At 43.3% G+C, this 24,950-nt stretch overlaps 1 protein-coding gene across 1 annotated transcript in view; it reads left to right on the top strand.

Moving 5' to 3' along the window:
• Positions 1–24,950, top strand: part of LOC137915725 (laminin subunit alpha-3-like) — a 52,053-nt gene that overhangs the window by 14,248 nt on the left and 12,855 nt on the right. Inside the window, exons 10-40 of the mRNA XM_068758843.1 lie at positions 9,749–9,880; positions 10,839–10,889; positions 11,021–11,068; positions 11,914–12,048; positions 12,715–12,849; positions 13,045–13,097; positions 13,487–13,586; positions 14,291–14,343; positions 14,418–14,523; positions 14,606–14,705; positions 14,800–14,956; positions 15,539–15,677; positions 15,798–15,800; positions 15,898–16,040; positions 16,188–16,291; positions 16,913–17,069; positions 17,258–17,421; positions 17,543–17,651; positions 17,740–17,837; positions 18,366–18,546; positions 18,696–18,822; positions 19,056–19,204; positions 19,672–19,787; positions 19,954–20,165; positions 20,506–20,710; positions 21,070–21,214; positions 21,310–21,450; positions 21,666–21,827; positions 22,283–22,384; positions 22,485–22,568; positions 22,884–23,114. Of these exons, the coding sequence (XP_068614944.1) occupies positions 9,749–9,880; positions 10,839–10,889; positions 11,021–11,068; positions 11,914–12,048; positions 12,715–12,849; positions 13,045–13,097; positions 13,487–13,586; positions 14,291–14,343; positions 14,418–14,523; positions 14,606–14,705; positions 14,800–14,956; positions 15,539–15,677; positions 15,798–15,800; positions 15,898–16,040; positions 16,188–16,291; positions 16,913–17,069; positions 17,258–17,421; positions 17,543–17,651; positions 17,740–17,837; positions 18,366–18,546; positions 18,696–18,822; positions 19,056–19,204; positions 19,672–19,787; positions 19,954–20,165; positions 20,506–20,710; positions 21,070–21,214; positions 21,310–21,450; positions 21,666–21,827; positions 22,283–22,384; positions 22,485–22,568; positions 22,884–23,114 (3,842 nt within the window). The remainder of the gene's footprint in view (positions 1–9,748; positions 9,881–10,838; positions 10,890–11,020; positions 11,069–11,913; positions 12,049–12,714; positions 12,850–13,044; positions 13,098–13,486; positions 13,587–14,290; positions 14,344–14,417; positions 14,524–14,605; positions 14,706–14,799; positions 14,957–15,538; positions 15,678–15,797; positions 15,801–15,897; positions 16,041–16,187; positions 16,292–16,912; positions 17,070–17,257; positions 17,422–17,542; positions 17,652–17,739; positions 17,838–18,365; positions 18,547–18,695; positions 18,823–19,055; positions 19,205–19,671; positions 19,788–19,953; positions 20,166–20,505; positions 20,711–21,069; positions 21,215–21,309; positions 21,451–21,665; positions 21,828–22,282; positions 22,385–22,484; positions 22,569–22,883; positions 23,115–24,950) is intronic.

Genomic DNA, 24,950 nt, shown 5'->3' with positions numbered 1-24,950 from the left:
TATTGTCTGTGTTTGTGCTCATTTAGAAAGATACATAATATTGAACTGTCACTGAATGCAGTTTTAGTCCACGCATGAAGTAAAATTAGAAAATGTGTTTATTTTGTAATTTTCAATTAACCTTGCACAGGCCGGTCAGAGTCAACCAAAGGGCCGCATAAGGCCCTTTGGTTGGACTAGAAGGTTGATTTGCTATGGCGATCCCCTGACGGGGACAAGCCAGAGAATGAAGATTAGGAGATAACTTAACAGTTAGGGGCCTAACCCGCAAAATCCAATTCAATTGGGCATTGAACAGAACCTGGGGACCCTATGATTGTTAAAGTGTGTGTCCTTTGCAGGGTACCCCAAGATCATCTGATGTTTTGGCCGTTTACCACCGACATCCTCTTTAGGGCGCCACACACACATTTTTGTATTTATATTTTAAGAATGCATGTAGAGTTTATTTAGAAATACTTGCCTGTCTATGTAGAATAAAATGTAAACAAAGCATTTAAATTTTAAGAATGCATGTAGAGTTTATTTAGAAATACTTACCTGTCAATGTAGGTTGACTTGCTTCCTGTCGGGAGACCTGAAAAAGTAAAGGTTACAAATTTTAAACTATTATCTGAAGTACTTACCTGTTCGCCTAGGTTCGGTGGTTATGGTTCGAGGATTCACAAATCCTCGAACCATAACCACCGAACCGATCCAGGGCTTCTGACAAATTGGTCTAAATATATATAATTATTTCTTACAAACTACAAAATCCATTTTGTTTGGGGGGCCGGCCGCAAGGCATTCTGGGTGTGATGTCAAATGGTTGCAAACCCAGCTCACTGCTGTTATAGCAGCGATCTGTTAGCAGCGATGAGCTCATCTGTTCCGCCTTTTCAGTCTGACCCACAGCGTCAGCAAAGACGAGGGGAAAGTGAGGAAGAACCAGAGATGGAAATGGAGATGAGAATCGACGGAAGGACTAGATTTGGTCATGTTTCGTGTCTGGCCTGTGCAGCCATGCCGAAGAGATGTAAGAAACTCCATTTTATTTCTGCCACAGTCCATGGTAATTATTTGTTTCATATTAACGTTACTTCCGATATATTGGTATTTACTGTAAACTAATGTCTGCAGTGTGTTTGTGTGCTTGAACGGTTGTTTGTCTACCCGCCGTGTGACGGGAGGTGCAGCCGAGGTCTTCAATAGCTTCTATTCATTTTCTAACGCAATCTCTAATCCTCTACAGAGATTAGGGGTTGACAGAGTCTGTCTGTTGCAACAGACAGACGGCAATTTCCCTAATCCTCTACAGAGATTAGGGGTTGCCAGAGTCTGTCTGTTGCAACACAGACGGCAATTTCCCTAATCCCTCTACAGAGATTAGGGAAATTGCCAGTCAGTTGTTGCAGAGAAAGCATTCGAAAGTGAATATCAGTTATTGAAGACCTCGGCTGCACCTCCGGCACGCGGCGGGTGCTACAGAGACAAACAACCGTTCACGCACACAAACACACTGCGGACATTAGTTTATATTAAATACAAATATATCGTGAAGTACCGTTAATATGAAACGAATAATTACCATGGACTCCGTCAGAAATCAAATGGAGCTCTTTACATCAGACAATCTCTGTCGCCACGGCTACACAGGCCAGAGACACCAAACACAGCGACCAAATCTTGAGACCTGCCGTTGATTTTAATCTCCATTTTAATCTCTGGCTTCTCCTCACTTTCCTCTCGTTTTTGCTGATGCTGTGGGTCAGACTGCAAAGGCCGACCAGAGGAGCTGATAGCTGCCAACGGATCGCTGCTATTCTCCACAACAGCAGAGCTTGGTGGTGCAACCATTTGATATCACACCCAGAATGCCAATATTGGCGGCTCCTAACAAAATGAATTTTATAGCTTAATAAGAAATAATGATACATATTTTCGATCAATTTGTCCAAACAGTCAGGGATCGCTTTAATGTTATAGAAAGGAACACCACAGAAGAGCTTAGCGCCACAGTTTGTAAAATCAAGGCTATTATTTTTCTTCCTCTTTCAGCTTGTCCCATCAGGGTTCCCCACAGTGAACCCCTTCAGCTGATAATGCCTTTGTGTGCTGTAAATGGTGATACAACATGTCCCCGTCTAGCAACACAATGGTTGATGTCTTTGTTCTCAACCATGAAACACAAACTGTGGTGCTTAGCTGTCTGTGGTGTTCCTTTATATAACATATAAAGCATCCCCTTTCCGCTTGTACACGGTCCGAAACCCTGGATAGTTTGATCTGTGAAATTACACACATATATAATTTTGCTTCCTTTGATCCTAAGATCTTTTTGATGGCTCAGGGCCTTTGATCTCCATCACCCTTTCTTTGTGCCTTTGATCCGTGATGGACGGCTGTGATTGGACAACAGAGGTTGGACCTTTTTTTTGGTATCCAGACAGGTATCCAGATCGTTACCTGGCACTGGGTTAGGCTGGACTGTGCAAGGGTAAACATGTGCTGTACTGGTTCAAAACCAAAAGAGACCAGAGGAAGATCATGGTCCGAGGTCCACTACCTTGTCAAGTGTTTCAGGAGTATGTCTCAAGGAGTATGGAGACAAAGCCGATGTAAGGCAAAAATATTGGTAACTTAACAAGCATAACTTTGCTTTTGGCCAAGGTCAAATAGTGGTACCACAGTGCAGAGGAAATCACCTGAGCTGTGTGCAGGGTGGGAGTAGAAAACTGTTTAACCATCAACGTTTCAATTTTTTTGTAAGGGATTTGTGAGAGCGCATACATACAACTCCAGACAAATATCAAGGTGTTGAGCCAACACCTTGCCAAGCTTGTAAGAGTATGTTATAATTAAGCAATGAAAAATTGCGGTTGCCTTACAAAAAATTTCATTTGTTCAATTACATCTCTCAAAACAATGGTAAAATAAATGTGAACGTTTTACCATTTGTGACTCATATTAGTGAACATTTTCAGTCACATTCACTCAAAAACACATTTTGACATTTAATATACTTTTGGAAAGTTGTGTGAAGGTTCTTAGCATCCTAAAGACATCACAATATTGTCTGTGTTTGTGCTCATTAAGAAAGATACATAATATTGAACTGTCACTGAATGCAGTTTTAGTCCACGCATGAAGTAAAATTAGAAAATGTGTTTATTTTGTCATTTTCAATTAACCTTGCACAGGCCGGTCAGAGTCAACCAAAGGGCCGCATAAGGCCCTTTGGTTGGACTAGAAGGTTGATTTGCTATGGCGATCCCCTGACGGGGACAAGCCAGAGAATGAAGATTAGGAGATAACTTAACAGTTAGGGGCCTAACCCGCAAAATCCAATTCAATTGGGCATTGAACAGAACCTGGTGACCCTATGATTGTTAAAGTGTGTGTCCTTTGCAGGGTACCCCAAGATCATCTGATGTTTTGGCCGTTTACCACCGACATCCTCTTTAGGGCGCCACACACACATTTTTGTATTTATATTTTAAGAATGCATGTAGAGTTTATTTAGAAATACTTGCCTGTCTATGTAGAATAAAATGTGAACAAAGCATTTAAATTTTAAGAATGCATGTAGAGTTTATTTAGAAATACTTACCTGTCTATGTAGGTTGACTTGCTTCCTGTCGGGAGACCTGAAAAAGAAAAGGTTACAAATTTTAAACTATTATCTGAAGTACTTACCTGTTCGCCTAGGTTCGGTGGTTATGGTTGGAGGATTCACAAATCCTCCAACCATAACCACCGAACCGATCCAGGGCTTCTGACAAATTGGTCTAAATATATATAATTATTTCTTATAAACTACAAAATCCATTTTGTTTGGGGGGCCGGCCGCAAGGCATTCTGGGTGTGATGTCAAATGGTTGCAAACCCAGCTCACTGCTGTTATAGCAGCGATCTGTTAGCAGCGATGAGCTCATCTGTTCCGCCTTTTCAGTCGTCATGACCCACAGCGTCAGCAAAGACGAGGGGAAAGTGAGGAAGAACCAGAGATGGAAATGGAGATGAGAATCGACGGAAGGACTAGATTTGGTCATGTTTCGTGTCTGGCCTGTGCAGCCATGCCGAAGAGATGTAAGAAACTCCATTTTATTTCTGCCACAGTCCATGGTAATTATTTGTTTCGTATTAACGTTACTTCCGATATATTGGTATTTACTCTAAACTAATGTCTGCAGTGTGTTTGTGTGCTTGAACGGTTGTTTGTCTACCCGCCGTGTGCCGGAGGTGCAGCCGAGGTCTTCAATAGCTTCTATTCATTTTCTAACGCAATCTCTAATCCTCTACAGAGATTAGGGGTTGCCAGAGTCTGTCTGTTGCAACACAGACGGCAATTTCCCTAATCTCTGTAGAGGATTAGGGAAATTGCCGTCTGTGTTGCAACAGACAGACGGCAATTTCCCTAATCCTCTACAGAGATTAGGGGTTGCCAGAGTCTGTCTGTTGCAACACAGACGGCAATTTCCCTAATCCCTCTACAGAGATTCGGGAAATTGCCAGTCAGTTGTTGCAGAGAAAGCATTAGAAAGTGAATATCAGTTATTGAAGACCTCGGCTGCACCTCCGGCACGCGGCGGGTGCTACAGAGACCAACAACCGTTCACGCACACAAACACACTGCGGACATTAGTTTACATTAAATACAAATATATCGTGAAGTACCGTTAATATGAAACGAATAATTACCATGGACTCCGTCAGAAATCAAATGGAGCTCTTTACATCAGACAATCTCTGTCGCCACGGCTACACAGGCCAGAGACACCAAACACAGCGACCAAATCTTGAGACCTGCCGTTGATTTTAATCTCCATTTTAATCTCTGGCTTCTCCTCACTTTCCTCTCGTTTTTGCTGATGCTGTGGGTCAGACTGCAAAGGCCGACCAGAGGAGCTGATAGCTGCCAACGGATCGCTGCTATTCTCCACAACAGCAGAGCTTGGTGGTGCAACCATTTGATATCACACCCAGAATGCCAATATTGGCGGCTCCTAACAAAATGAATTTTATAGCTTAATAAGAAATAATGATACATATTTTCGATCAATTTGTCCAAACAGTCAGGGATCGCTTTAATGTTATAGAAAGGAACACCACAGAAGAGCTTAGCGCCACAGTTTGTAAAATCAAGGCTATTATTTTTCTTCCTCTTTCAGCTTGTCCCATCAGGGTTCCCCACAGTGAACCCCTTCAGCTGATAATGCCTTTGTGTGCTGTAAATGGTGATACAACATGTCCCCGTCTAGCAACACAATGGTTGATGTCTTTGTTCTCAACCATGAAACACAAACTGTGGTGCTTAGCTCTCTGTGGTGTTCCTTTATATAACATATAAAGCATCCCCTTTCCGCTTGTACACGGTCCGAAACCCTGGATAGTTTGATCTGTGAAATTACACACATATATAATTTTGCTTCCTTTGATCCTAAGATCTTTTTGATGGCTCAGGGCCTTTGATCTCCATCACCCTTTCTTTGTGCCTTTGATCCGTGACGGACGGCTGTGATTGGACAACAGAGGTTGGACCTTTTTTTTGGTATCTAGACAGGTATCCAGATCGTTACCTGGCACTGGGTTAGGTTGGACTGTGCATGGGTAAACATGTGCTGTACTGGTTCAAAACCAAAAGAGACCAGAGGAAGATCATGGTCCGAGGTCCACTACCTTGTCAAGTGTTTCAGGAGTATGTCTCAAGGAGTATGGAGACAAAGCCGATGTAAGGCAAAAATATTGGTAACTTAACAAGCATAACTCAGCTTTTGGACAAGGTCAAATAGTGGTACCACAGTGCAGAGGAAATCACCTGAGCTGTGTGCAGGGTGGGAGTAGAAAACTGTTTAACCATCAACGTTTCAATTTTTTTGTAAGGGATTTGTGAGAGCGCATACATACAACTCCAGACAAATATCAAGGTGTTGAGCCAACTATCCCTGACAAGCTTGTAAGAGTATGTTATTATTAAGCAATGAAAAATTGCGGTTGCCTTACAAAAAATTTCATTTATTCAATTACATTTCTCAAAACAATGGTAAAATAAATGTGAACGTTTTACCATTTGTGACTCATATTAGTGAACATTTTCAGTCACATTCACTCAAAAACACATTTTGACATTTAATATACTTTTGGAAAGTTGTGTGAAGGTTCTTAGCATCCTAAAGACATCACAATATTGTCTGTGTTTGTGCTCATTAAGAAAGATACATAATATTGAACTGTCACTGAATGCAGTTTTAGTCCACGCATGAAGTAAAATTAGAAAATGTGTTTATTTTGTAATTTTCAATTAACCTTGCACAGGCCGGTCAGTCAACCAAAGGGCCTTATGCGGCCCTTTGGATGGACTAGAAGGTTGATTTGCTATGGCGATTCCCTGACGGGGACAAGCCAGAGAATGAAGATTAGGAGATAACTTAACAGTTAGGGGCCTAACCCGCAAAATCCAATTCAATTGGGCATTGAACAGAACCTGGGGACCCTATGATTGTTAAAGTGTGTGTCCTTTGCAGGGTACCCCAAGATCATCTGATGTTTTGGCCGTTTACCACCGACATCCTCTTTAGGGCGCCACACACACATTTTTGTATTTATATTTTAAGAATGCATGTAGAGTTTATTTAGAAATACTTGCCTGTCTATGTAGAATAAAATGTAAACAAAGCATTTAAATTTTAAGAATGCATGTAGAGTTTATTTAGAAATACTTACCTGTCTATGTAGGTTGACTTGCTTCCTGTCGGGAGACCTGAAAAAGAAAAGGTTACAAATTTTAAACTATTATCTGAAGTACTTACCTGTTCGCCTAGGTTCGGTGGTTATGGTTTGAGGATTCACAAATCCTCGAACCATAACCACCGAACCGATCCAGGGCTTCTGACAAATTGGTCTAAATATATATAATTATTTCTTACAAACTACAAAATCCATTTTGTTTGGGGGGCCGGCCGCAAGGCATTCTGGGTGTGATGTCAAATGGTTGCAAACCCAGCTCACTGCTGTTATAGCAGCGATCTGTTAGCAGCGATGAGCTCATCTGTTCCGCCTTTTCAGTCTGACCCACAGCGTCAGCAAAGACGAGGGGAAAGTGAGGAAGAACCAGAGATGGAAATGGAGATGAGAATCGACGGAAGGACTAGATTTGGTCATGTTTCGTGTCTGGCCTGTGCAGCCATGCCGAAGAGATGTAAGAAACTCCATTTTATTTCTGCCACAGTCCATGGTAATTATTTGTTTCGTATTAACGTTACTTCCGATATATTGGTATTTACTGTAAACTAATGTCTGCAGTGTGTTTGTGTGCTTGAACGGTTGTTTGTCTACCCGCCGTGTGCCGGAGGTGCAGCCGAGGTCTTCAATAGCTTCTATTCATTTTCTAACGCAATCTCTAATCCTCTACAGAGATTAGGGGTTGACAGAGTCTGTCTGTTGCAACAGACAGACGGCAATTTCCCTAATCCTCTACAGAGATTAGGGGTTGCCAGAGTCTGTCTGTTGCAACACAGACGGCAATTTCCCTAATCCCTCTACAGAGATTAGGGAAATTGCCAGTCAGTTGTTGCAGAGAAAGCATTAGAAAGTGAATATCAGTTATTGAAGACCTCGGCTGCACCTCCGGCACGCGGCGGGTGCTACAGAGACAAACAACCGTTCACGCACACAAACACACTGCGGACATTAGTTTATATTAAATACAAATATATCGTGAAGTACCGTTTATATGAAACGAATACTTACCATGGACTCCGTCAGAAATCAAATGGAGCTCTTTACATCAGACAATCTCTGTCGCCACGGCTACACAGGCCAGAGACACCAAACACAGCGACCAAATCTTGAGACCTGCCGTTGATTTTAATCTCCATTTTAATCTCTGGCTTCTCCCTACTTTCCTCTCGTTTTTGCTGATGCTGTGGGTCAGACTGCAAAGGCCGACCAGAGGAGCTGATAGCTGCCAACGGATCGCTGCTATTGTCCACAACAGCAGAGCTTGGTGGTGCAACCATTTAATATCACACCCAGAATGCCAGTATTGGCGGCTCCTAACAAAATGAATTTTATAGCTTAATAAGAAATAATGATACATATTTTCGATCAATTTGTCCAAACAGTCAGGGATCGCTTTAATATTATAGAAAGGAACACCACAGAAGAGCTTAGCGCCACAGTTTGTAAAATCAAGGCTATTATTTTTCTTCCTCTTTCAGCTTGTCCCATCAGGGTTCCCCACAGTGAACCCCTTCAGCTGATAATGCCTTTGTGTGCTGTAAATGGTGATACAACATGTCCCCGTCTAGCAACACAATGGTTGATGTCTTTGTTCTCAACCATGAAACACAAACTGTGGTGCTTAGCTCTCTGTGGTGTTCCTTTATATAACATATAAAGCATCCCCTTTCCGCTTGTACACGGTCCGAAACCCTGGATAGTTTGATCTGTGAAATTACACACATATATAATTTTGCTTCCTTTGATCCTAAGATCTTTTTGATGGCTCAGGGCCTTTGATCTCCATCACCCTTTCTTTGTGCCTTTGATCCGTGATGGACGGCTGTGATTGGACAACAGAGGTTGGACCTTTTTTTTGGTATCTAGACAGGTATCCAGATCGTTACCTGGCACTGGGTTAGGCTGGACTGTGCAAGGGTAAACATGTGCTGTACTGGTTCAAAACCAAAAGAGACCAGAGGAAAATCATGGTCCGAGGTCCACTACCTTGTCAAGTGTTTCAGGAGTATGTCTCAAGGAGTATGGAGACAAAGCCGATGTAAGGCAAAAATATTGGTAACTTAACAAGCATAACTCAGCTTTTGGACAAGGTCAAATAGTGGTACCACAGTGCAGAGGAAATCACCTGAGCTGTGTGCAGGGTGGGAGTAGAAAACTGTTTAACCATCAACGTTTCAATTTTTTTGTAAGGGATTTGTGAGAGCTCATACATACAACTCCAGACAAATATCAAGGTGTTGAGCCAACACCTTGCCAAGCTTGTAAGAGTATGTTATAATTAAGCAATGAAAAATTGCGGTTGCCTTACAAAATATTTCATTTATTCAATTACATTTCTCAAAACAATGGTAAAATAAATGTGAACATTTTACCATTTGTGACTTACGTTACACATTCACTCTAAAACAGATTTTGAGTTTAATATACTTTAGGAAAGTTGTGTGAAGGTTCTTAGCACCCTAAAGACATCACAATATTGTCTTTGTGCTCATTAAGAAAGCTGCATCATATTGAACTTACACGGGCCGGTCAGAGTCGACCAAAGGGCCGTACAATGTCCAGGTCTGCTCTAGATGATGATCCAGATCACCATGTGGATGATGTAAATCCAATTACCAGGGGAATGAGCAGCTTGGAGGAGGCCTGCGCTCTCTGAGTGCTTTTCTAGTTTTTTTTAAACTGCTTGAAGAATTACCATAAAATTGGTTGATTAATGATAGAAATCAGCTAATTTGGCAGCTGCATCCTGAAAAAGTTGCCATTACTGAAACATTGCTATTTTTGAATAACTATAAACTAACAATGTGATTCCAAATTCTCGGGGCAGGTTTTCAGGATCAATAACTCGTATCACGAGCCTGTTGCTTTCACATGCAATGACATAATGGGCAAACTGAGTTGCCTTGGCGAAGGTTTGTGTTCTCTGAGTGCTGCTTAGCTATGCTCAGTAAATGTTGGCTGTATCGCCATATTAGCTTGTTTGTTATTTTTGTCATTATAAGGTAATAACCGTATAACAAATAACCAGCCTGCAGGTGTGAAGAAAGGACTACAGCTGGATGTGAAATGGGATCTGGAAGATGTATCTGCAAACCACAGTTTACTGGAGAAAACTGCGATCGCTGTGCATCCGGATATTATTACTACCCTCAGTGCAGTCGTAAGTTTAGTTTTTCTCTCATCATGTATGGGTACATTGTTTAATTGATAGATGTGAGCAATAAACTGCAGTTTGTTCATACATGCAATACGATAAATATGTTGTTCTCATGCTTTTCTTTAGCCTGTTTTGTTTCAATCTGTCACTTTTCCTCCTCAAGGGAAGAATAAAACTATTTTGATAGAGACTGATAATCCTATCAGTACACAAAAAATATATCCCTTTTATTCCACAATGGTACATGCAGGAGGGTGCATGCACATGCTGCATTATCGACGAATGCACATTCCACACCTGTCTCGCTTCTGATTCTAATCTAACAGGGTGCATTGTTTAGCTTAATGCGCTTTCATCTTTTCCCCTTTTTTCTTGTCTTAAGGCTGACTTAATAAATCTTTCCGAGGTCTCTGCATGAACTTGCTACAGCTCACAGCAGCTGCGTTCCAGGAATTAGAATAATCGTCAGTACATGTTGACCGTCATTCAGGGGCTGTCAAGGTTTCCACTCATTCTTCACTGCTGTTTTGTGTCACTGTATGACAGGTCTCCTGCATTTCTCTTAAATATATTCATCTATATATATATTCATGGTACTATGTGATGAATTTTGGGAATCCATGGCATTTTAATTTTAATTTCCCCATTTGGGGATTAATAAAATATATCTATCTATATTATTCTTACATCTGTATAGTGAGACTAGATATGCAGCTGGAGCCAGACACAAAATTCAATTATCTTAGTGTAAAACTGCTAACAAGAGGAACCAGCTGACCTGGCTCACACCTAAATCTACCTACCAACACCTCTAAGATTTGATATGTACAAAAACAAGAGGATAAGAATGAAATAGTGTGGATTTAAGACATTATGAATTATATTATTATTGTTTTGTTTTATTATTATTGATAACATTTTCCCGTCACTGGGGGTCTTAATTTCATTCTTTTACCACCAGGATATCCTGTTTACCAGACGACCACTAAAGCATCAGCAGGACCAATCGTTGGTAAGCTCAGTAAACAAATATTTTGCAAGGTGTCTTACCTTAATTCAGCTTCACATTTGGTTTTAAACAACTACTTAAAATGCTGTTAGTCTTTTTTTCTTGACATTTTCCCAATCTTTCTCTCTCTACAGTGCCTACCACCTGTCCTCCAGGTTATTTTGGCTCACGAAGCTGTCAGCGTGAGTGAGATTATCACTTATATTCTATTATAGGGCCATCTACAATGTTAATGTAAAGTTTTTATTACTTCTTTTTTCTATATTTTAAACTGTGGGTCACGCGTCCTTGTTCTTGAAGAGCAGCCCTATCAACCCTGGTATCATTAACGTACAGGGATCCCAGGGCTTTAGATGAGCATGCAAGGCACCACGGCGTCTGATATGCTCTCCTGCAGAGCTAAAAGTTAAGAACACAGAGCAGAGGTCAGTCAAGAAAAGCCTCAATGTATGTAGGAGAAAAGGTCAGACCATGCAGGTTTCCCTCAGAGCAACAAAACTGCTGGTACGGTATGTAATGGTTAAAATGTGCAGCATATTGTGGAAATGAGTGAATGCGCCCCTCTTGCAGTTGTTGCACCGTGATGCTCTCAGATTACGTTATGCTACTTTTGGGATATTTAAGTTAAAGTAGTTCCCTGATAGGAATAGTCAGCTGGGATTGCAGTAACCACACTATTATTAGTTACAGCTCTGTTTTAAACTTCCTTTTCTGGTTTCCTCCACGCTTTTTAAGAATGTTGGCAAACGATTGAATTGAACTTACCTCAAGACAAAATACAAAACATATTTTACTGTTTTAGTGAAAGAGAATTTGGGCAGCTTTTCTTCTGGCTGTTGAGTCTTAGTGCCGAGTGTTGCGTGTCAGTGCCAGAAGACACTCGTGTGGCCGTTCCACTGTGTGCCACAGGAGAAAGGAAGAATAGCTCATATCATTGTTGGACTAAATAAAGAAGTCACTTGCATTAGTGAGCAGATAAGAATATCTGGTAGTAAAGATTTCAGTTGTTTAATGCGTTTGCACACAGAGTGTACATGCGACTACCGAGCGACGGTGAACAAGGTGTGTGATGCTTCCGGACGCTGCCTGTGCCGTCAGGGTGTGGTGGGGGAGCGATGCGACCGTTGCCGACCAGGATACCACTCCTTCCCAAACTGCCAGGGTGAGAAAGAGTCAGCGTGTCAATGAAAATTCAGCCCGGGCTGTAAAACAAAGGCAGAGCTCCAGAGGAGGAAACGGGCAGTAGCAGTACGCTGCTAGGGATATTTTGGGCTAACAGGAAATGCTTATAGAATTAGGGTTTAACCAGCCAGCCTGTGCTTTAGAATGTTTTTTATTTATTTATTTAAAATATCAAGCGGCTCATGACCCTCCTTGCTTCCTCCAGCGTGTCTCTGTGATGGTGCCGGTGTGGCTGAGAGTGCGTGCAGTCCGACTGGCCAGTGTTTCTGCTATCCCAACTATGGCGGGCAGGAGTGCGATGAATGTGCACCTGGATACTATGGCTACCCGGAGTGTGCCGGTGAGTCGGCTCAGCACCTCCCCGTCACTGAAGGAAGCACGACTGGTTTCACTGGGCGTGCTGTGGTCTCTTCTCATGACTTGAAGGGGACAAACATCCTCATTTTCCCACAGTGGCGTGTGACTCCCTTGCCATCCACACACACACACACACACACATATGGATTCTTCCTTTTGGGAGTCCTATTCCCCAAAATACACAACTGGGAATCTGAATATAAAACAAAAACCACTCAAACCATTCCCCAATGAACTGGAAGTATAACCCTGTATGCTTGCTTTTGAAGTTCTTGTTTCTTGTTCCTAGCATGCCGATGCTCAGAGGAGGGCTCGTATGGTAACGCATGCAACCCACTGTCGGGTCAGTGCCTGTGTCTCCCTGGGGTGGTGGGCCAGCAGTGCGACCGCTGTGCCTCCGGACTCAGGTTTCCACAGTGCTCAGGTGAGCACACTGGGAAGCACCACACGCCATTTTTGGCATTGTCCCATTATTGAATGTTTAATTCTGTTTTCAAGCAAGCTTAAATTTAAAGATTTGTCTACCGTGTTTCACAGCTAGAAACTGAGAATTAATTACCAGTAACTTATTTCCATATGTTTTTTTTTACATAGTTGTGTATTCAAATTGTAATTCCAGCCTCCATCAGCGCGTGCAACCGTGCAGGAACTGACATCGCTGATGCCCAAACGGTATTTCACTTTCAAGCACACTTCAGTTTTCTGTCTTCCAAAGTTCAACCGTTTGATTTATTCATGTTTTATTGATAACAGTGGAGACAGTCTAAATACACCAGCCCTGTGGGTGTGTGGATTTATACACTCTCGAAGCTGCATGACTGATATCGCAGCTGTGCTGCTTGAAGTCTACCAGTGGATTTTTGAAAGGAAGTGTTTTCCCCTGCAATGTAAATGCAATTAAAATAAAGGAAATGAGACTTCCTTCCATTTGGAAGAGGAAGAAAAACAATGATTTCATGCAAGGCCATTTGCGCTGTGGTGAAAAAACAACAACCCTGATTGTACCAGTCTTCGCTACCAGCCTCGACAACAATCCATAGATTCGTTATCTGCTGTTTCAGGGCTCCTGCCGCTGCCTATCAAACGTCGAGGGGACCCTGTGTGACAAGTGTAAACCTCTCTACTGGAATCTCTCTGCAGGGAACACTCATGGGTGTATCGGTAAGAGAGGTCTCAACAGAAAGAAAAAACTGCTGAATTAATCAATTCATTACGTTGATCTCCTATCAGCCGGTAGTGCCCCATCTGATATTTCTTCTCCTGCAGCATTAGCTCCAATCACTGATCCCATTTATTTTTACAAGTAGCAATCTGACAAGGTCCTGGCCCCGCTTAAACAGTTGATATGTCAACATAACCCTCTCAACAAGGCGAAATGAATAATAAAAGCTGAAGAATAATACAAATGCAGACAAATTCCTGCGAACTGCTCTGAGCGTGGAACTGACATTTTTTGCAGTGTCTTCTCAGTAATGAATACACACCGACACATTAAAGGCAAAGCTTCTCCAGCACCACAAAGAACATCTCTAGCCTGATCCACTGGGAATACTGAAGCCTCAGGGTTTTCTCATTTTGCTTGTCTAATTCTACACATCTGCTGTGTAACAATAATGTTCTCACTATCACACTACCTGCACAGGTAGGCCTGGAAAAAAGAGAGAGCTTTGAATATCATAAGAACGGCTCTGATTGAGGGAAATGTTTTCTTCCGCTGTGGCTGTAAATCTTGTCTGGACCTCAGATGTTTCTGTGCCGTTCCATTTCACCCGTGGAAGTGATGAAGTCTTGTAATCAAATTCTATTCGCTGCAGATCGCCCTTTCTATTTACCCCCCCCCCCCCCCCCCCTCTCTTCCCTACCAGAGTGTCACTGTGATTTGAAAGGGACCCTGAGTGGCGTTGGGGAGTGCGAAAAGGTAAGAATATTCAACAGTCATTCATTTTAGAAGCCAAAATGTATTTATTTCTCCTGGTTTTCTGTTTGGTCTAGAAAAATGGGCGGTGCCACTGCAAGCCGAATGCATGTGGAGATGCATGTAACGCCTGCAAAGATGGACACTTCCTGCTGCAGAAGAAGATGTATTTAGGCTGTCAGGGTAACATGACCAAACGTCTTATGTTCTAGGGCTAGGCTGTACAATCAATAGAAAAATTGATCAAGCTGTTTGCCTCTGTCAGGCTGTCAGTGCGATGTAGGTGGAGCAATCAGCACGGCGTGTGACGAGACCTCAGGGCAATGTCAGTGCCGGGAAAATGTAGTTGGACGCAAATGCACCGAGTAAGATATGGCCGCCTTAGTGATTGTCTGTTTTTCCAATGTTATGCACATAAAGCTACATAGTTTTGATTTAAATATTTGTTTGTGTTGTCAGGTCAGAACCAAACTACTATTTTCCCGCTCTCCACCAATTAAAGTACGAGGTTGAGGATGGCATCACGCCAAATGCCAGGCCAGTGCGCTTTGGCTATAACCCTCAAGAGTTCCCAGAATTCAGCTGGAGAGGCTACGCTGTGATGTCTCCTGCACAGGTTAGTAATATATCCACGTCGGCACGCTGATGAATTGAGTGTAGGGCTATTCCAATAAATGATGCTATGGCTGAGAATTTTTGTTTTTATTTTTATATCACTTCAATAACTCTATAAATTCCCTTTTCAACCTGTTCTGATACCACCGTGAATATTTTCGATTTTAAAGCACACCACCGCAGCCAAACAAGCTGATGCTGGAATGCGGTCGCCACATCTCTCTTAGAACTAACATTATCTCTCTTCAGCCGGAGGTGATCCTTATGCTTACCCTTGGCTTTCCTGGCCCTTTCCATATTGTAATGCGATACCTCACCCCTCGAAAAAAGAGGCGCGCACGGGTGAGAGCAAGGATCTTGGTGGTGGATGAAGCTGGCTTTCAGTCCTGCTGTGACTGTAAGTGAAGGGCCTGCATGCCTTTGGCTGTATTTTCTGCTCCTACTTTGCTTGCTCTCTGTTCATTAGCCTGCTCTTTGCTCAAATCCTCCGCCACCTGACATGATTTCTCGTAGCATTAGACCCACATCATCCACTCAAACCGGTGCCATTGCAGTCAGCTACGTGTTGCTCTCATCCCTGCAGAGTGTGGTCAGAGTAACAGTGCATGTTGAACCAAAGAATGGGAGGCAGCATTTGTACCGCGTGGTTCTGAGGTTCACTAACCCGAGCAGCGCCAGTGTGATGGGTAGCATCAAGGCTACCAATAATAGAGGGACTGCAGGTAAGGCTGCATGTAACGTTGAGTCCCTTCTTTCATTTCATGTACAGTTTGGACCATCAACAAACCTAACCACTCATTGAATGAATGGAATGAGGAACCAGTGTTCTCCCTCCACACCAGCTGGTGTGACGTGTCTTGCTTGCACACTGATGATGCCCAAATTATTGTTTTCCGTGCATACAGTTGTGAATGTGAAAGATTTTGTTTTGATGCTCGGCAGGGTCTGAGCAGAGTACGGAAGTTATATTCCCCCCGAGTCCCTCCCCGTCCTTCCTCACAGTCCCAGGAGAGGGCTTCGCAGAGCCCTTTGGATTGACCCCTGGGAAATGGATCATTCACATTCGGGCACAGGGAGTGCTGCTGGTGAGTTTTCAAGATAGATAAAGACATGAAAATGATCACATAAATATTTGAAAGAAAAAAAATTCAATCTACTTGTGTAATGTTCCAGTATTTCATTTCATTATTGTCCCATTACTTAAGTACACTTTGACCAATGTCACTCTCCAGGACTACTTAGTGCTGCTGCCCCGGGATTACTACGAGGCGCCTTTGCTGCAGGAAAAGATCTCCCAGCCTTGCACATATCTACCCACTGCCAACAGGGAGACCAAGTAAATCTGAAAGATTTCTTTCCAGCATTCAGTACGAGTAGTCTGAGTCGTCATGCATTACAGCAATAGTTTTTGTTTTTGCCATCCAGCTTTTTCCTTCTCACTGAACTCAAGAAGCTTCTTGAAGCTGTGTAAATGCAAGAGATATCCAAGATGGCAGCACGTCTTTGCATGTCTGTATGTCTGTGTGACTGTTCTATTGTTAACCGGGTGTTAGTCACTGTTTCAGTAAAAACTGTGAGTGCGATTTTTTCACCACTTGGGTTCTGCATCGGTTTTTAGGTATTGTTTTAATCTCAGGCTGACATGGACTAGTCTTGTAACCAGCTAGACATTTCTCTGTCCCAAAATCATCTCTGATGGGGATTAGTGCTTCATAATTACCAGGTAGATCTCAGTATGTTCAGTGTGGTATTTCTGAGTGAGTACCCCAGGGATCTGTCCTGGGACTTTTGATATTTATCATATATTATCATTGATCACATGCAGTGATCAAAATGTTCTCAATGCAAGGATCCACTTTTATGCTGATGATGAATGAGGCATGTAGAGCTTATTGTTTCAATATAGAAAGACCATCTCATCTGTCTTGCTGACTTTGCCTGTGTCTTTCTGTCCCAGCTGCCTGTTGTATAAGCACGTGGCAATGGATGGATTCAGCTCTGCACTGGGCTCACGAGGAAAACTCTCCAGTCGCAGAGGGCGCAGGAGAAGGCAGGATCGTTTGCGGCGTCCCAGTCCAAATCACCCTGAGATGGTTGCTCTCAGTGGCAGACAGGTACGATAGAATACTGGAGTCTATGTCGATTGCTGTGTGTAATATAGAACTGTTGGATTCAGAGTTTGGCTAATTGCCCTTAACGCAATGTTGTTTAAGTCTAGAAGAGAAGCAAAACTTTTAGATTTTGTGTCCACACTGTGGAACTAAACTTTACTTAGCTCAAACAAACTGTTGCAATTCTGTAGTCACAGCTCCAGCTAAGTCTGCGTGTGCCTCATCCTGGACTGTATTCCCTGGTCCTGGAATATGCAAGTGATGCAGACTCTGTCCAGAATGTCAACATTCTCATCGATGGCCAGTCAGATGGGCTGATCCCAGCCAGGGCCAACATTTACAGTTGTGCCTACAGGTAAGTGTCTTTTTGATTGACAATTCAAAACATTTTTAACACTGTCATTTTAATTTCTATGAGACTTGAAAGCTGCACAACATGTTTGCTTCTCGGCGGTTGCCTCTTCCAACCCCTGCAGCTTTTTGTGCCGGAGTGTGGCAGTGGACAGTAATAACCGCGTGACAGTGTTGCAGCTTTCTCACAAGAATGAAGTTCTTCTGCAAACTTCCTCGGCATCATTCCTGCTGGTGAGGGAAACAGAACGGTTTCTAACAGCTCAATATCTACTGTAGGCAATCAGCGTGCATTTCATAATTCAGTAATTGCTCTCTCTAGTATAAAGTGTATGCAGTCCCTGCAGAAGAGTTCTCCATTGAGTTAGTGGACCCCAAAGTACTCTGTGTCTCAACCCATGGCCGCTTCACCGAAGACAGGTACCCCACCTTAAAGGAACCCATGTGCATGGTTTTGAATACTGAAAGGTGAGGTCGTTTCACATAAGCTGGCGTCTCCTTAAAGAGAAACATTTTCACATTTACATAACCATGCAGTCATTTTGTCTGGCTGCTCATCACGCCACACGTAGCTGATTAAACCTCCATCGGATTGTCCCTCTGCTCTGATTTGTGGACTGATATGAAACTATTTGGACAGCCGGACCTTCTAACCTCCATTTGGCCTTCAGCTGTTTCAGGTTTAATTCATATTTCTCACTTATCTCTGTCATAAATAATGCCACTCATACTCCCACTACAGCCTTTGCTGCAGATATGTATGAACAAACATTTATTCCACGCATGCAGAGATTGTGCTTCGGGCTTCAGTGACATACATTTCCATCAGGTTCCGCTACTTCTCTGTAGTTTTGTCCACAATCTCTCTACGATAACGCTCAGCCAACACCTCAAATACTTTCAGTGGGCTTTATGTAACACCGTCTTTTTGCTTTTAAATGTTTGCAGTCGGCATTGCATTCTGAGACAATTCAACAAGCCAGCCTCTGCATTGCTCTTGTCTGCTGCCCGTGATGGACAGCTGTCTCCGGCACCAGCTGCGTCTGAGGATTGGAGAAGGAGACGACAGACGGGGACATCCGTTGCCCGAGACGTCCAGACTGATGGGATACTGCTTAAATACCCTCAGGTAAAAACTGTCTTTACTAACCTTGTTGAGCAATTTGAGGACTTTCTGGATCCTTCTGCTGGGCGTTTGAGACTTGATCAGCCTGATATTAACTTTTAATTTCACATCAACTGTTTGACACTAAAGCTTTCCTCTCACATTTCTTCCAGACTGAGATCTCTTTGACTCCCAAGGTGCCACTAACGGGCAGATATGTGGCCGTGGTGCATTATCGCCAACCTGAGCATACCTCCTTTCCCGTGGATGTCCGAGTCGATACGGGCCGTGAATTGAAGGGTGAGTGCGTTTGAGACTGTTGATTTACTCCCTTCTGACTTTACTCCCCTTTGCATATAGGAATAGATATCCCTTCTCAGCTGGAGGATGATTCCTCCTTCAGTGAGGAGGACGTTCCCAGGCTCAAGGCTAAACATGACTTGTGTGACTTTAAAGGAGGGATTATCATGCCACATGTTGAACTTTCTACTCTTTTGTTTTTTAAACATTGACTCCTGTAACTTCTCTCGTAGGTTCTATAAATGCCTCCTTCTGCCCTGCGGTCTCAGGCTGCAGGGAGGTTGTGATCACTGGTGGCCACATCGTCTTTGACTTTGATCAGAGTTCTCGGCAGCAGCCCACCATCACTCTGACTGTTCCACCAAGAAAGACCCTTATTCTGGTCAGTGGTTGATGTAATCCTTTTGAATTATGTTTCCCCGGTGAATTAAGTCAGAATGTAACAACAGAAAGTTAAAAAAAGAAAAAAGAAAAGACTCCAGTATCCGTGTAAAACCCGCAGGTTTGAGGTCTCTGTTTTATATTACAGTAGTTCATGTTCTCGACATGCTGATGTCGTCTCTCTTCAGCGTTATGCCGTATCCATAACAACAACAACAATGGAGGGACTGTGTTTAACTTGGCAGCCCCACACAGCTTAATAAAGCCCGCGCTTCCACCCTCTGTATAAGAGGGCAGGTTGTACTTTGATACCCCGCTGTTCACCTGCTTTACGCTTCCTTCTTGAGTTAAAACTAAACAGACAAACATTTTAAATGCTTAGCTTATCGCGGTATCACACTGATAAATATGCTCTAAGCACAAAACAAGCCAAAGCTGTTGTTATGACTTTTCTTTTTTTATGCACAGGATTATATCATGCTGATTCCTGATAGCAGCTACACTCCGGATCTCTTGAAAGAGAGGCCGCTGGATAAATCTGAAGATTTCGTTCAACAGTGTAGAGGAGAAGGTTTCTATATAGAGTAGGTGTCCGTCATGATCTGTGAAATCAAACGACGCTTTAATGTTGGCGCTTGTTTGATAAATTCACCAGCACATCACTTTTCAGGGAAATGGTTCCCTCTAGCTGTGATAGTGAAATATGAACCGCATCTGTATTTGAAACTCTTTTTTGGCTTTCTTCTCCAGCCCAAGAACATCTTCGCAGTTTTGCAGAGACTCTTCCCGCTCTCTCGTAGCGGCCTATAATGATGGAGCTGTGGCTTGCGGCTGTGACAAGTCTGGCTCGACAGGGACCACTTGTGATCCTGTGGGAGGGCAGTGTGCCTGCAGGCAGCACGTCATTGGCCGTCAGTGCACAAGGTGTGCCACGGGATACTTTGGATTCCCCTACTGCAGACGTGAGTCAATAGTAACAGCTTCCTGTTATGACACAAAGTCGGCTTCTAAAGTCCTCCACCGAGGAGGACGTTTCTGTTGGAGTCCATTTCTCAACTCCAAAATCGCCAAATACATTTTTATAATAATTGTTTTTTTGTATTTGTAGAGTTTGGCCTCAGATTACATCTACTAGACTTTAATAGTGACGTGGATTAACATCTGGATTATAATAAAGCCTACAATGCTTCATCAAAAATTACACAGTGACATCCTGATTAAAAGGGATTGTTGAGCCTTGACAAAGGTATGAATTTCAAATGCATTTGTCGTAATGCAATCCCATCTCTTTTCACTCTGCAGCATGTGAATGTGGCCGCCGGCTGTGTGACGAGGTAACAGGAAGCTGCATTTGCCCCCCTCAGACAGTCAAACCGGCCTGTGACGCATGCCAGGCTCAAACCTTCAGCTATCACCCTTTGTTGGGCTGCGAGGGCTGTGAATGCTCTCCAAACGGCATCAAAACCAATGCAGGGCCTGACTGTGACCACGTCACCGGACAGTGCATGTAAGTGGAAACCTCCTACCTATAAGGCTAAGCAAGCAGAGGGTTCATTGTTTCCGAGGGACATGTGTGTCGTGCAAGCAATTTGGATTGATTTAAAGCTTTTCCTTGGATCTGACGTTCAACCTGAATGAATGCAATGAGCCTCAAGCTGAAAAATACAATTTCAAACATAACCTACTCTTTTAAAGACAAAGGAAATGGTGCAGGAAAATTCAATTTGTGAAGAAAACAGGTTAAAAAATGCCAGTTAGTATACTTTTTACAGTGTTATTGTTATTAACTATGAAACATAATGATAACTAGCTTATGTCTGTGATTATTTTACATTAATTTGAACTCTTTTGTGCATTTATGTGTAGCTGTAAGCCTAGGATTGGAGGCCGACAGTGTGATCGCTGTGCTGCGGGTTATTATCGCTTCCCTGATTGCATTCCTTGTGACTGCAACCACGGCGGCGTCGCACCTGATGTGTGCCATCCAGACACGGGGAGGTGTCTCTGCAAGGTGACTCTAATTTAATCATGTGAAAACCCATTTCTGATTGATTGCTTGCTCTGTTGTCGGATTGAATCTCTCCGTTATTCCTGTCATGTTTGCAGAGAAACATCGCCGGCGCCAAGTGTGACGCTTGTCAGGAAGGCTCCTTCTATTTCGACCCCGTCAACCCTCGCGGCTGCACCGCCTGCTTCTGCTTCGGCGCAAACGACCAGTGTCAGAGCTCCAGCAGACGCAGGGGGAAGGTGCCTTCAACCTTTTCTGTTCCTGCATGTCTGTGGAAATGTCATATCTTCCAAATGTCACAACTGATAGTAGTTTTGTGGTGAACCGTATTTTTTTTCTGGCTGCCTCTGGAGTCAAATCTTTGAAAATTTTAAGTTATCACCTCTGAACTGAGATCACAGAACATTTTAAGATGTATTTTCCGCTTGAACCCACAAACCCTTCCTGTTATTAGTTTGTGGAAATGCAGGCTTGGCGTTTGGAAACCCCCGACCAGGAGGAGGTGTCCTCTGTGTTGAATGCCGCCGCTAACACCGTGCTGGCAGATGTCCAGGAGCTTCCCTCCACAGTCCAGGCTTTACACTGGGTGGCACCCTCATCCTATCTGGGAAACCGGGTAAGTTGGAAAAAGTAGAGGAAATCATGATAATTGGAAAAAAACTCTGCCATGAAATGGTTCATTCACAGCATGCTGAGAGGCCAAAAGTTATCGTTTAGAGTTAATATTAAAGTAAAACTCATTAATGTCTTGGTTGTTAATGAAGTTAAGATACTCACTACTTCCTCTCAGTGTTGACCTACACTACTACCCCACTGAACGCTCTTGATGTCGAGGAATTTAATGAACTTCTTATCTCTTATTTTAAGTCTTTAGCAATTATAGACTATGAATGTAACAATGTTTGACATATTTCAATGTGCAAAGAAAATTAGAATATAATCTGTTGTGAAATCAGACAGACGTTTCATACATGCACTTCACTCTTTTGCCTCATGCTCTGCTTCCCAGTTTTTTTTCAGTCCTTTCAGATGAGCTGATATATTTTTTTATTTCTCCATCTTCTATCTTAGATTTCATCTTATGGGGGTTTCCTCACCTACCAATCCAAATCCTTTGGGATTCCCAGTCAGGGCATGAATCGCATGGATAGAAGACCTGATGTTGTGCTGTCTGTGCGTAGTGTTACTAGATTTAATTAAAAACAATTTTTTAACTTTAGACCTCTCCTCTTTTAAAAACACACAATTTATCCAGCTCAACATTCTTCCTTAGGGTCAGGATATGACTTTGATCCACGAGGCTCCTCACACCCCTCTTCCAGACAGGCTGTATCAGGGCAGAGTGCAGCTCTTGGAGGTAAAATACACACCAGCACATCAATTTTAGTCTAAGGCTACACCAGGAACTACCCATTTAGACTGAAGTTTAAAGTTGTTATTTTTGGCTTAAAGGGGAATTTCTATTCCGATAGTGGTGCTAGATTAACAGCCAGACTCACCAAAGGCTTTTTGATTAACCCTTAGAGGACCGTAAAAGTTTTACCAAGTGTGGATATAATCAAACCGTTCTCATTGCATCTCATGAATTCTGGTGAAATGTGATTTTTGGAGAATATTCTCACTTATGGATCAATCAGCATCAATCTCAAAAGGAATGTTGCGTAATTTTCAGGGAAACTGGCGCCACGCCATCTCCAACCGGCCCGTCTCCAGACAGGAACTGATGATGGTCCTCGCTGGTCTGGTTGGTTTGAGGATCCGAGCCCTGTATTTCTCTCAGAGCCAGCGACTCAGCTTAGGGGAGGTGGGCCTGGAGGAAGTAACTGACACCGGGAGTGGCAGCCCAGGAAACACTGTGGAAGTTTGCTCCTGCCCGCCTCAGTACGCTGGAGACTCCTGTGAGGTGAGGAATTAGAAACCCCTCGGCACTTCTCAGATTAATTTTAGATACTTTAAGAATGAAGTTCAAGTGTAGCATCATTAGAAGGTTACCATGCCGATGAATCCTGTCTTGTTTGGAGATAAAAGCTAACATCTGCACACAATGTGGAGATGAACTTGTAGTAAATATGGTGACAGGGTGGGAAAATAAAGAGCACCACATTTGTTCGCTCAAACGGAGGAGCCAACAAGCAGGGTGGGGGCAAGGTGTTGACTGTAGAGGCATCTTTAAGGCGCTGGACATCCTCATATTTTTAGGGGTGTCCCGACACGCCTGAACCAAGCGCCGCACCCTTTTCTTAAAGGAAGAATTCCTCATCGGAGGAGAGCTGTGCAGACAAATCGTCTCACCCCAGGCTGAGTTATGATGCACAATCACGCAGACATACTATTTGTGATTTTACAGCTATAATCACCGGCATGGCTGCAACTCACAGAGACCGAGTGATGGTGAAGAATGTGATTTAGCTGCACTAAAACCTTCACTTCAGCTCCCTTCATCCTCAGAATGTCCTGCTAAAATCTGATTTGATTGCCTGAAAACACAACCTTTTATAGGAAAACAGCGAAAAGAGTCAAACATTTAAATGTTCTCCAGAGAGTGCCGTTGCCATGGTTGCCCTTTACCTCTCTTTTTTATTATACGTGAGCCATCGTCTGACTGGGAGTGTTTCATTATGTGTGCCCAGAGGCTACGTGATAAGGTGCCGTGCCTTGACGGGCGAGGTGTGGTAGTTAGCCCACATGCCGTTATTCATAAACCTGCATGTTCACGTTCACCTGGCACTCCTGCAGGCTGCATGCGTGTCTGTTGTGTCACAAAGTTGTGTCTGGACGCGTGAGTCAGGGGTGAGTTTGTTGTCTGGTGGGGTCCGACTTTCCGTTCGGTTGCACAAGTTGTGCAAACGCCGTTTTAAGGCACCCACACACACACACTCAAATATACAAATCATTACAGAATACTAACACAATTTACTTTCCTATGTGTGCGCCTGTCTAGTTACATCTAAGGCTGCGTGTTTGCATACACTAGAAAGAGAGAAGAGGTGAGAGTGCAAGCATCTAAAGTAACCCTTACATGTGTGTGCTTGTGCGCCTGCATACACTCACGCTGATCTGCAAGACTGACTCAGGTAGGACATAGGGCGGGTCCTCTTTGTGTGCATGTGAGTAACTGTGAGTGTGTGCACTTAAGAGGCTGAGGCAGGGACGAGGGAAGCATTATTTCACACAGACTAAATGTTAGGAATGCCATACACACGTATGGATACGCCGCGGTGCACGGGGGTCTTGCTGCAGATCTTGATTTGCTGGACGTTGGTTGCGCTTTGCCACGCCGGCCACAGGCCCTACAAGAGAGGAGAGAGATCTCGTCGCTCGAAGCATCACGAAGGATGGACTCAGAGGATACAGTACCCTTCAGTTCACAATCAGGGAACTCAGGAGATCATGTATCCCTCAGTGAACGACGAAGGTAGCCCGGCGCTACGCCGTCCCTCGGTACATGACAGCGGACAGGCCATTCGATACCCTTCTGTGAATGACAGTGATGCCAGTGCTCAGATTCAGGTAAAAAAAAATCTCTCATCTCGCTGAAGGGATATCGTTTCAACGTAGCTGTGGGTTGTCCACGTCTCAGGCGTGGACTGTTGTGACTTGGACACTTTATCTCTGTAAGCAAAGGGTGCCCTTTTGCTCCTCAGTGCTGAACGAGTGACATTAAGTCAAGGTCCAGTTCATTGCTGAGTGCTCTGCAAACGATCACAGAGCAGAAGTGCTCTTTGGGAGTGTAGCCAAT

The sequence above is a fragment of the Brachionichthys hirsutus genome, unplaced genomic scaffold, assembly GCF_040956055.1.
Source record: "Brachionichthys hirsutus isolate HB-005 unplaced genomic scaffold, CSIRO-AGI_Bhir_v1 contig_289, whole genome shotgun sequence".
Taxonomy (NCBI): domain Eukaryota; kingdom Metazoa; phylum Chordata; class Actinopteri; order Lophiiformes; family Brachionichthyidae; genus Brachionichthys; species Brachionichthys hirsutus.
Note: the sequence above shows the minus strand (reverse complement) of the source record. Positions and strands in the feature narration are given on the sequence as shown.